Here is a 13,249-nt window from a genome sequence, read left to right as displayed (position 1 = left end):
TTCTGACAGTTTCTGCTCTGCTGCTTGAGTGATAAAAGCTGCAGCCTGATGGCTTAAACACGGAAGCTGATATTGCATCCCTTTCTGAAACCGCCTGTTTGAGAATCATGATCCGTTCCTTGCGGCTTCAATCAATGAAGAGCTCCACAGGTGAAATCAAAGTGTTCTCTCCACAGAGACTGCAGCATTAACTCAGTTCTTCTTTTAAACCTTCATGCTTAATCTTTGCCTGTTGTGACTGGATGTATTGCTATGTCTTTTACATTCAGAGCTTAATTGCAAAGTTGCAAACTGTTGTTGGTTTTGTTGTAAGCGGTTCAACATCACCACCTACCCAAGTCATCTCAGCTTATTGGGGCGTTGTGTGCAGGAGGTGCGACCAGCTGCAGTCTCATCTAAGTCCTGCTCTAGGAATGTTTAGGCGCATTGTGACCAAAACATAGCAAAGTGTAGGCTGAATGTGACCTTTGCGCATGGCCGAAGCACATCTGTCAGACTCTTTCTACGGTACTATTTCCATGCGCCATCACCGTTGGTGTGTTTGATGTAGATTTGTGACCCCAAAGTTAATGGGTCCTTAGTGTTGGCATGCAAGCTTTAGGTAACAGGAACCAAGATCCTCGTTACACCTAATAGCAACGGTTTTCAGATACGTCCTCTTTTTTCCTATAGGATATAACAGGATCATTTCTTCTGTCACAATTAAGTCTTCAGATGTCTTCAGGTGCCTGCAAACATTTTTGATTTTTTCAAAATTCTCTCTTTCCAATGTTTCTTTTGGCTAAAAACGGTGGCTGCTAAATTAACGGTATTTGTTTTAGTTGTCTCTTTTATGGACGTAAAATTCTGTTGAAAGTTTTTTTGGCCCACCCACTACTTTGAAGCCTGTAGATTTGGTCTGAATCGATGACTTGCTTTATTGAAATTAATTGATGAAAGTGGCGAGGCTCGATTGCTTTAGACTTAGTTTTCTGTGAGAGAGGGATTGTATAAGGATTGTTTGAGACGAGCAGCTCACACTCTTATTCGGTTTTTCCCCCTGCATTAAAGCAAATATTGGAATGGTTCACCTTTCTCCCCTCTTTTAGTCCCTGCTGCAATTTGACAATTTCTTTCCTGGGCTTTCCCCCTTACCTCTTAGCCCTCATACGATGGAGGACCAAAATCAGGCAAGGGACGTCAATGCAGGTTAACATCAACATGTCCGCGTCACCATCATGGAAGCATGGAGAGGTGCCCTACGTTGCATTCTGTGATATTTTAGGGGATGGGACATGTTTCACTTTCCATTTTTCTGTAACCTCTCAAAAGCTATCTTCAACGTTTCTTTGTCTTGCCAAAGATAGGTGCTGTGCTGTACCTCTATCTGGGTTTCATCCTGTTATTCCTCTATCTCTGCTCCCGCCTTCTCCCCTGTCTTGCATTTCTCTCTGCAATGACTACCTTTCTGCCAGCCTAGTCGTGAGCTCAGAATTGTACATTGATCACCTATTGTTTGCCGCAAGATAGCTGAAGCTTACACGCTTACGTAGACTTTTTTTCTGTCTGCCTTCCATTTAAAGACATTTCTGCAATGCCTTTCTGGGAGCAAGTTACTGGGCAATGAGGTAGAATAGAACCTTCAAGAAAGGTGCTTGTGGGTCAAAGACTTGTCCACTAGATTAACCACTAACCTTGGGTTCGGGAGCGGCATGCTACTTGCCTTAAAACATTTCAACGCCTCGTCAGGGGTAGTAAGTATTATATAAATCCAAATACAATTACTTGTACATATACTGCCTTCTAAACAATTTGTACTCGACTAATGCTTTTTGTCTGTTTTGTCTATTCTATCACACAAATCACAAAAACCCCAAAGCAAACCTAACCAAGCTAACAAATTGAACTACTGGAATCCACTGGGTTAAGTTAACCATTTGGTAAATACGCAGTCGAACAATGGAGTCAACTGCATCAGCTAAATCCCTGATTCCTATTGGGACCTCCAGCACATCTGGCGCCAACAGTGGCTGCTGTCTGGTGAAGAACCTGGGGGTTAACCCCTTATCCGTGGGGGTAATTCACCCACGGCGCGAGAGGGAAGAGGGAGGGGGGGCACGTGCTCGTGACGAGCCCTAAGTTGGCAGGGTATGCTCAGACGTGTGTCCCTTGCTCACTTGGCCACTGGATTCAAGATAGCCTGGCTGATGAGGATTATGAATCCGAAACCGGTCCCAGGATGCTTGTTTCCGGTCCAGGGAAGACATGGTTTGGCAGTTCGGGCTGGACTGTTCTCATGAGGCACAGGGTCAGACTGATTTGCATATGGCCGTGTCTGAACTGGGGTGGCTGAGTGAGCTAAAGAATGGTGATGGATTAAACCCAGATCAGTTGACTGGGGGTGAGTGTTTGATTTGCTCAGACGCTCCATCCATCATCCCCTTTTGTATCGCTCAGCTCGTCATGACTCCGCCCACTAATTGATTCTCCCGCACAGGCGGGAAATCAATTGCGCGTGGGAGTGCTGCGGCCGTTATGACGAGCCCAGCTCGTCATGAGCACAGCTCCACTGTGCCTCGTGACGAGCTGGGTTCGTCATAAGCATGGAAGTGTTTATGGAACAAATGGCTAGAATAGGCTTTATTTTGACCATGGCTGGAATAGTGGCTAACCAATCGAGTTTGGCAGCCTCCGCATGATTTCCAAATTAAGATTGTGGGGAATAATATTTGGATGATTGTTTGAGCAAAAATTCGTGTTGGTTAATTACTTTCAGTGCTAAACCTCTTCTGTTGGTAATAGCACACTGCAGGAAGGCCACATCTATGGCAATTCAGATTTGAAATACAGTAAATAGTATAGCCAAAAATTCTGTGGTGCCATCTCTGCTGTCTGACATCCACGGCCAACTTTACTTTCTATTTGCCAAATCTTACCAGCCTCATTTCCTCCAATGGGTCTCACCCACGTTGTTTTAGTACATCACCTGGTGTTGTCAATGGATCAACGAATGCCACGTCTCACACTGGCGCCACCGCTCAGTGCCTCATTCATATTTTGATGGAAATTGTGATTTCATTCCAAGGTTTGCAGAAGTGTACAGTTTTTAATCCGCTTATTAAGGAGATGGTAGTGAGACCCGGCTTTCAATCATAACTATTTCTGTCTCTGCATTTATTTATTTCTCAATGTGGCAAAAGATACCCCTCATGTGGAAACTCCTCAATATTATAATCATGTCAAATGGCGCTGGCTGCTTCCATTTTTACCATGGAAAGGTATTTCCTTTTTTCTATAGCACAATGAATTTGGTGTTTCCAGGATAGGAAATAGGCGACAAAATGATTGTGAATACCCACAATCTCACCGATGTAGGTCTGTTCACTGCCCGTTACATGCAGATCCCTTTAATACTCGTCTTCGCCGAGCCTAATCGAAAACTACAATGGTGAAAAGTCCACCATGCAGGCATATTTCCCACTGCCACAAGCACAAGCACACCTGCCGCTTCAAAAATGCCACTCTCACAAGCCCAAATCTACCGTTCCCTCCCTCTGAATTATCTAGGTAATCCCTTGTATTTTTATTCTAACTTTCTTGATTATATACTTTTCCCCCATACAACGTTAAATCAGTCCTATTTCTTTCATGGTGGCCTTTCTTTATTGTTGGCCCTCACTTCTGTATTCCACATTGCGCTTATGCAGATGGTGCATCGCATTATTTGTCCTGCCTTGCTAGACATATATTATATCAAATGTAACTGCCATTCTGCATTCGCAACGGTCGGCTAATTAGCCCAGTGAGTTAAATTGAGGCTGTTGGTCTGGCAGTCACATGTCTGATTCCTGGCAAGACCAACTTGTCCTTTTATCTTTCCAAGGTAGATGAATAGAATGCTATGAAAGTGAGTGTTAGTAACATGCAACATTTAACACCGCAAAGTCGGTTTATTCCATGCTCAGCGTTCTCACCTATCTGGTAAGCTTTGTTAGAATACAAATGCTTTATTGTGTTGATTCTCTTGGCATTCTCGTTTATGGGATATTTTACTCATTTCTAGGAGTAAATTGGCAACATCCACGCATTCATCCAACCCTCCCTCCTCCCATCCATTCTTCCTCCCTCCTCCCATCCATCCAGTCTCTCTCCACCATCCCTCTGTCTTTCCACCAATCCATCCATCATTCCTTCCATCCTCCCATCCACACATCCATCCACCAATCCATCCATCCCTCCCTACTGCTCCTTCCTGATAGTTGCGTGAGTGGTTCATCAGGACTTCTCAGACTGTTATACCTTTACATTTTAATTGTAACCTCTGATAGAAGATTGGGTAGTTAGCTGCGGTGTTGTCTGTTGCTGCCACTCGTAAAAACATGCCAGCCCTGTATAAAGGTAATGATCAAAGAATTCATGTCAAGTTAACCTGGGTAACCAGCCAGGTCCTCAATACAGGGCCTTATTTGTGAGGATGTTTGTTACAGAATGAACTGTCGTCCTCTGATAACCAATGCCATGCGGCCTACAAGGCTGTATTATGTACTCTCGGATTTCAAAGAATCTGTTCACCCAATCAAAGCCAGGGGCTCTTTATAGAAAGGGCACAGGGGCGAGCCAGCAGATTGAGGTAAAATAGTTTATTAGAAAATAGTGCCGAATCCAGGTTTGGTTTATATTTAACTCCAGTTCAGAGCCAGCCATACCGGAACAAGCATCCTGGGACCAGTTTCAGGGTAACACCCCTCATCAGCCAGGGAAGACCTGGCTTGGTAGTTCGGGCTGGACTGTTACCCTGAGGCTCAGGGTTAAGACTGATGTGCATATAGCTGGGTTTGAACCGGGGTGGCGAAGTGAGCTAATGAATGATAGATTCAACCCAGATCTGTGACTGGGGGTGAGTATCTGAAAAATGTCAGCGCTCCATCCATCATCTTCTTGTGTTTACTTTGTTCACCCTAAGTTGTCCCTTGCTTACTTTGCCACTGGATTCAAGCTAGCCTGGCTGATGAGGCGTGTTACCCCAGAACCGGTCCCGGGATGCTTGTTTCTGGTCCAGGACCTGGCTTGGTTGTTCGGGCTGGACTATTCCCATGAGGCACAGGATCAGACTGATTTGCATATAGCTAAGTCTGAACTGGGCTGGCAAAGTGAGCTAAAGTATGATGATAGATTCAACCCAGATCTGTGACTGGGGGTGAATGTCTGCAAAGGTTCAGCACTCCGTCCATCATCTCCTTGTGTTTGCTTTATATTTAACTTAACCAGGCCATATTAACAAGAGTGCTTGTCACATTGCAGAAGAGTGTAGGTTTGTTTGTTGTGCACGAGCTACTCTGTTCATGTGTTCAGTTTGTGTACATAAAACAACGACAACGCCACCTCCACCCTGCTCGACAACCTCGCCAACCTTGGACTCAAGCAACTGGTGGACACCCCCACCCACCTCGCCGGCCACACGCGCGACACCATCTTCTCCGCCAGTAACCACCTCGCCTTCAACTACTTCACCGGACTACACTGGACCGACCACAGCTGCGTACACTTCACCTTCAAGAAGACTACATCTCACCACCTCGCGCATTGGATCCCCCGCAGATGCTGGAGCAGAATCACCACAGACCAGCTAACCACATCACTGAGCCAGAACCCACCACCCGACACCAATCTACCCGACACCAACAACGCAGCCCACAACCTCGCTCAGTGGATCACCAACTGCGTGAACGACCTCGCTCCACTGAAGAACCCCCAAGGCAAGACCGGCAACAGAAACCCCCCATGGTTCACAGACGCCCTCAAAGCCGCAAAGAAATCTTGGCCAACACTCAAAGACCTGGCGCCACGAACGGACAACAGAAAACATGACAACCCTCAAAAACGCCACCCGCGAATACCACCAGCAGATCCGGGCCACCAAGAGGACATCGTTCAAAGAGCGACTGGACAACAACACCCACAACAGCAAGGAGCTCTTCAGCATCGTCAAAGAGCTCTCCAACCCCAACGCCAGCAACAACGACATCACCGTGTCACAGAACCTCTGCAATGCCCTCCCCACGACCGCTTCGGACCCCAATCTCCACCTCCAGACACCAAACCAGCGACCCCCACCACCACTCTCAGCACATGGACCCCCATCAGCAGTGAAGACACCATCCATGTCATAAACTCCATCCACTCCGGCTCTCCCTCCGACCCATACCCCTATCACATCTTCAACAAAGCCGACACCATCATCGCACCCCACCTTCGGAACGTCATAAACAGCTCCTTCGCTACAAGCCACCTTCCCTGAGAGCTGGAAACACGCAGAAATCAACGCCCTTCTGAAGAAACCCACTGGGGACCCCAAAGACCTCAAAAACTTCCGCCCCATCTCTCTTCTCCCCTTCCCAGCTCTAAAGTCATTAAGAAGACCGTCAACAAACAGCTGACCGCATTCCTCGAGGCGAACAACTCGCTCGACCCTTCCCAGTCCAGATTCAGAGCCAACCACAGCACCGAGACCGCCCTCATCGCAGCCACAGACAACTTCAGAAGCCTGATGGACAACGGAGAAACAGCTGCTCTCATCGTCTGCCACCGCACCCTAATAGACCGCCTCGACAACACTGGAATCCAAGGAAAGGATCTGGAATGGATCACCTCGTTCCTCTCCGGCAGAACCCAGAGAGTCCGCCTCCCCCCTTCTGCTCCGAGGCCACCGAGATCATCTGCGGCATACCCCAAGGATCCTCACTCAGCCCAACACTCTGCAATATCTACATGAGCCCCCTCGCCACCAGCCCCCTCGCCACCATCCCACGCAAACACAACATCAACATCATCTCCTACACCGACGACACCCAACTGATACTCTCCTCTCCAAAGACCCAGCCATCGCCAAAACCAACCGTCAGGAAGGTATGAAAGAGGTAGCAGACTGGATGAAGCACAGCCGTCTGAAGCTCAACTCAGACAAGACGGAGGTCCTCATCCTCGGACAATCCCCATCAGCCTGGGACGACTACTACTGGTGACCCACAGCGCTGGGCACCGCACCGACACCCACGAACCACGCTCGCAGCCTGGGATTCATCCTGGACTCCTCCCTCACGATGACCAAGCAAGTCAACGCCGTTTCATCCTCATTCTTAAACACCCTGCGCATGCTCAGGAAGATCTTCCGATGGATCCCCACCGAAACCAGAAGAACAGTCACCCAGGCCCTCGTCACCAGCCGACTGGACTACGGAAACGCCCTTTATGCAGGAACCACGGCCAAGCTTCAGAATCGTCTCCAGAGCATACAGAACGCCTCCGCACGACTCATCCTCAACATCCCTCACCACAGCCACATATCCGCCCACCTGAGAGACCTCCACTGGCTCCCCGTCAACAAAAGGATCACGTTCAGGCTGCTCACCCACGCACACAAGGCGCTCCACAACACGGGCCCCGAATACCTCAACAGCCGCCTTTCGTTCTACACCCCCACCCGCCACTCCGCTCCACCAGCTTCGCCCTCGCCACTGTCCCACGGATTCGCAGAGCCACCACCGGAGGAAGATCATTCTCCTACCTGGCAGTGAAGACTTGGAACTCGCTCCCCAAACACCTACGACTGACCCAGGACCATCACCCCTTCAGTAAACACCTCAAGACCTGCAGTAGTGACACACCCCTTACACCCCCCCCCCGCCCCCCAGCGCCTTGAGGCCCTCACGGGTGAGTAGCGCGCTTTCCAAATGTTTTGATTGATTGTTTGATAAAATGATTGAAATTCAGCTGCAAATCACGATCTTCCTCCTTGTGTGCAAAATTATATTGAATCCGGCTTCCTCCGGAAGGGACATGCATGTATTACAACATTGCAAACCTATGATCTAAACCGCCGTTGTTATGACTGTGCAATAGTAGTTCTTTGTTCTCCCATATTTTTTGCATTAATAAAACATTTGATTTCCTCTGTGCAGCAAATTATGTATTTAAAAGCCAATGAAAATAGTGTGCAAGGACATAATATTTGATTTGGTGCAGTACAAATAACATTTCTAGTACTGTCCACTAATGTAAAATCATGCTATGCATTTGTGTGTTTTTTTGTGCAGGACCTTATGAAAGACTTGCTTTTGGCAAAGAGACAGACTTTAGATATCTTCTACTTAGGCTTCTAGACTTTGTTGCGTGTTGAATACAGAGGGCTAGATTCGTGTGGCCCTTTCTGCATTTAAGCCTATTTACTGTTAATTTGATTATTTACCAGATGTGGTGTGCTTGTTTAATTTCTTAAAGGCACATTTTATTATTTCGTTCATTGTTATTTTGGTTTGAAGCTAATTCCCTTGATTAACTACATTTTGTTTTCTGTAATGATTCTATTTGAATAAGTCTGCAAATCCTGAGAATTGGAAAGCCTTGTTGTGCAGGTTTTTTTCTAATGGTCTTGACTATGCGTTAAAGTTCAGGATTCTCCCTTTTCTACCTATCTACTCTCGTTAATTCTGGGAGTAGTCTCACCAAGCGTGTGCTCACACTGTTTGCGCCCAGGCACTTAAATATTGCAGAAGGAATCACTGACACTTGTGAGGCCCCTTCTATAATACAGATCACACTGGCACTAAATGTACACAAGGAGATCCCAAGGATGCATGCCCTCATTTCCATGGAGGCATGGCCCCTCACAAATAAGGAGATGCTTTGCCTCTGGACATGCGCTCTATTACAGATGTGGGCACAGAGACGAAAAGGCCTTCAGGAGACACGCTGACTGTGCACCACATGGTTCACATCATTGCCCCCAAGAGGGCACCCCCTTTAAAAGGAGCAAAGGGTAACGGAGGTCCCCAGGTATGCCTCTCCAGAGGAGTGCAAACGTTCACCAGCAGCTTTTAAATGCTCAAGTTCAGCATGCTGGCCATGAGCCAGGTTGTGCTTGCTCTCAATGCTGTGGATTGATTGGTGTCGCTTGATCTCTAGAGGGTTACTTCCATCTCCACTTCCATTGGCATTGTCTATTGCTCACCGTGGGATTCCAACACTACCAGTTTGTATTACTACCATTTCATCTAATGTTTGCTTCGTAATTGTTCCCCAAATGTTGACTCTAGTGGCAGTATTTCTCGGGATGCCAAACTCCATCGGTTTCCATACCTGATGAAAGCATGGTCAGTTGTGCTAGTCATAGAACATTTTCAGTGCATCAAAACCCTGCTGTGTTACTTGGGCTTGTCCATCACTGCCTGGAATTTTCACCTAGTCCCCAAGCAGAGGCTAACTCTCATAAGAGAAGAGGAGGAAAATCCTTCATGGCTGTCATGTCCAACATTACAGAGGATTACATACATTTAGGATATGTTTCAAATCTTTGCATAGCCCTCAGCCACTAAGGATGAATTTGATAAAGGACTATTGATATACGGGAGAAATAAGTAAGGGGGTTGCATGGAGGCCTATCTCGCACTGCCTGTAGACTGAAACACAGGAGTACGTCCATCTACTGCTCTTAAACTTGTAGTGACTTTGAGACATGTAGATCTGATTTTGATATCCAGTAATGACCTACTAGTGTCCATCTCTTCTACTATAGCCCGCACGTTAACTCTTGTGATTTTGAAACTAGAGGACCGTGTTACTACAGCCAACATATAGTTGGCAATAGGATCACTTCTCGGGTCATATTTTCATCATAAGTAGTTTATTGATGAACGTTTGATTACATTTTCAGATGTTTTCTTTTTGTCATTAAAATGCCTATTTATTTTTACTCTTTTATTTCAGAACTACCATATGGCTGGGAAAAGATAGAGGATCCTCAGTATGGAACTTACTATGTTGAGTAAGTGCAGCAGAATATAATCTGAATAATCTTATTTGACACACTTTTAATGTGATATTGTCTTTATTCTATGTGCTTGATGAATAACAATTAGTTTCATTCCAGAGTGTTTTCTTTCCAGCATCTTTAAGTGTTTTCTTTATCCATCATTTGCATTGCATGATTTCACTCTTTTTTTCTTTTTCTAAATAATGAACATTATAAAGAAATTCATTCGATGTAAACCAGTGGCATCACCAACATTGACATAAGTTATAAACACTAGGAGAATATGATATTGTATTCTATAAGATAATTATGGAATCCTGCACGATGTTTGTGAGGAATAAGAATGTATTTGCATTAATGTATTGCACACAACATTCATCATTCCTCAGCAATGTTCACATTTGTAACTAAATATAACACATTGCTTTTGAATTCACTCACACTTTGGTTAACACTTTGCAACATTGTCTCTGGAATAATGTCCTATAAGCAGCCCCTTTAGTTTGAGGTGAATCTGTCAGGTACTTGAAATTGACATATATAAGATTCTGTTGATACAAACACTTGTCAGGGGAGCCTTTGGTAGCACCCCAGTTCTCTGGATTTGTGTTATTATGTTTTATATTGTTTTATGTTAAAATCGAATGCCTGTTGCCCACAAGTGGCATCCTGGCACCGTAAACACTCATAACCCACTGGAATACAGATAAAGAGGCATGTGGAGGGATCTTCGGTCAACCTTTTAGAGGGGGCAGCTATTTACAATAGTAGGATGACTGTACCAAATTAATTTGGATGCGCAATCTGTTTGTGGAGCCTTAGAAACTGAAGAAGAGCAGCTGAAATAACCTGAGTTGGTAGTTTTTATATCTTAAAGTTTATACACAGAAAGTTACAAGGCCATTACCTACTTTATAAACCATACAAAGAGCCTTTAACATGACCTGTGCCAATGCAGTAATGTCAAAACTGAAGTTGCACGTTCCCAATGGCTAAGGTATCAAATGCATGGGTAGTAGCTTTCTGTATGCGTTGCAGGCGCGGTAACAACAACTCAGACATTCCAAGGTAGGTACTGCCGACAAAGTCCATTTGGAAAATGATCATTGCCAGCAGTCCATGAACTTTATTTATAAAGGTCAGCAGATGAAAGATTGCATACGGCAGCCACAGATAAAAGAAGTATGCTTTTGTAGGTTGTAAAAAATATAGACGCCCAAGTCTACCACAAGGTGTATATGGATAAGGGTGAGGATTTAGTACTAAATCCGCCACTGCTAACCTGCATATTCTGTTTGTCCTGCACCAGCCACTGTAACCTGTTTCAGAGCTGTAAAGATTCAGCTTATTTAGGATCATTCAGTAATCGATCGCCCATTCACAGTCACTGAATCTTTCCTTGGTTTTAGATGTCCACTGGGGGAGCTTGAAATGCATCTGGTTGCCATGACTCCGAACTCCTAGGAGAAGTGTGGCTCAACGGTTAGAGCGGCAGACCCTGATGCAGAGGTCTAGCCCGGGACCAGGGTTCAATTCCCCGCCTCAGCGGGTCTTGGGCTCAAAATTCCACAGACCTGATAATTCTTGCCTCGGTGCCTATTCCAATCATGGAGTCCCACTCTGCAACTCTGGGCAATAGCTTGCTTAATCTCCACAACGGCCCCCACAACGCTAAGGATGCCTGGCCTTCACCCTGGGGGTGCCCAGGAATGGACTCCTCACAGGGAAAGCCAGGACGGGTTCCACAGCGGTATTCGTACAAGCGCCTTTAGACCCTTGCGGGTGAGTACTGCGCTATACAAGTATCAATTTACATTTACAATATGCTGAACCAATAGCGCTAAGAAAGCGTTAAAAAAAATAGTGAGAGTGCAGATCTCTGAGGAACACTGTACATGGCTCTGTGAGATCTACAAGGTGGTAATGTTGCTTTGTATCCTATAAGATAGAGAGGATTTCAACCAGTATGTCGTACTCCCACCTGCTTCGACCAACTCAACAAGATAGTATGATTAACAATGTTGAGTATTGCTTTTAGATCTAGAAGAACCAGGGGGCCCTCTTTTTCAGCATCAGCCTAGGGTCATCAAGTGTGGTTGCGAGAGCCAGTGTCTACATAGGGACAACCTTTGCATATCTTCTCAGTACTGCGCTGGAAAATGCCTTGCCTTAAGGCTTTGCTATGCTATCAATTAACTTTGTAGTTTTTTTATTTTTATTGTTTGTTAAGCATACTTATGCATAGCCACAGGGGCAGAAAAGTGCCTCACAAGAAAGAGGAGCTGCACTAAGGAGAGGGAAACCGATTGACAATAGTCCAACTATAATGAGGTCCATGTGGGGAGACACAGGGCACTAAGCAGAGATGCTCGAGTCATGTAGGTAAACCGTAAATAAGTGGGTTCATCAGTCTGTCATTGATTAATAGGTTGTCATTGAGTCTGAGGTCTTTGAGCTGGGAATATGCTTTGAAAAAGGTGGTTCTTTAATTGGAACATAGATTATGTTTCTGAGTGCCTGTGAGAAATTGTGTTACGGGTTGACTGGGGTGTGGGTCCTGGCCAAGCAGCAACCACAATCCGTGTCTGTGCTCAACACTCTGGTAGCTTGACACAGAGCAGTCAGGCTGAACTTAGAGGCAATGTGTAAAGTATGAGTGCAACACTTCAAACAGTAAAACGGTGAAAGCACCACACAAAAAGATCCCACACCAGGTTAGAAAAATGGAGCAAAATGTAATACATAAAACAAAAACAAAATTTTAAAAACCAATCCGTAGAACCGGAGTTATGAATTTTAAAGAATAGGGTGAAAAATAGCAGCTAACTGCATAACGAGCTAACCGTGGCTATCTGGTTGTGCTGGACAATGTCATAGTCAAAAGTTCAGGTCGACTTCAATGGAGCTTGGATATAGTCCTGCAAAGGTTTACCTTCTCAGGTTTTGTGTCAATAGTTTGCATTGTAGAGGGCAACAAGCAGCAAGGAGAGTGTTGTGGGAGGCTGCCGGTGAGGCACGAAGAGCAGGTGGAGTGGACTGGAGTTTCAAGTTGGCGGTCCCCTGTGGGTGGTCAATGGTGCTGTGCACAGAGGCAGATTGGTGGCTCACACTTAATTTTGGTGTGAACAGTTTACGTACGGTTGCGAAGAGCCCAAAAGCCTGATTTTAAGAGCCCCTGAGCCAAATCAAGAGTCCAGGACCTGAAAGACACCTTTTGGGGGGGGGGGGGGGGGGGTGTTCAGGAACTTGCTGTAGCTAGTTTCATGAGCAGTTTAGTGATCCTTTTAGGTCTGTGAGGCTCATCTCAGCAGACTAGCCCTTGAAGTCAATCCGGAGTCCTGGATTCAAGATGAAGTTGCAGATCAGCACAGTAGGGTAGTAGCTTCTTCAGAGTAGCAGTCCAGCAGGATGAGAGTCCTTTTAGCAACACAGCAGTCCTCCTTCCTGGCAGAGTACCCACAG

The 13,249-nt window shown here is 45.8% G+C and overlaps 1 protein-coding gene across 2 annotated transcripts in view; it reads left to right on the top strand.

The window, feature by feature from the left end:
• The window catches only part of MAGI3 (membrane associated guanylate kinase, WW and PDZ domain containing 3), a 1,323,293-nt gene that overhangs the window by 616,600 nt on the left and 693,444 nt on the right, over positions 1 to 13,249 (top strand). For both annotated transcript variants that reach the window (XM_086923326.1, XM_086923327.1), the window contains exon 7: positions 9,742 to 9,799. In XM_086923326.1, the coding sequence (XP_086779452.1) occupies positions 9,742 to 9,799 (58 nt within the window). The remainder of the gene's footprint in view (positions 1 to 9,741; positions 9,800 to 13,249) is intronic.

Source organism: Lissotriton vulgaris, chromosome 5, assembly GCF_964263255.1.
Source record: "Lissotriton vulgaris chromosome 5, aLisVul1.2, whole genome shotgun sequence".
Lineage (NCBI taxonomy): Eukaryota > Metazoa > Chordata > Amphibia > Caudata > Salamandridae > Lissotriton > Lissotriton vulgaris.
This window is presented reverse-complemented; position numbering and strand designations above follow the sequence as displayed.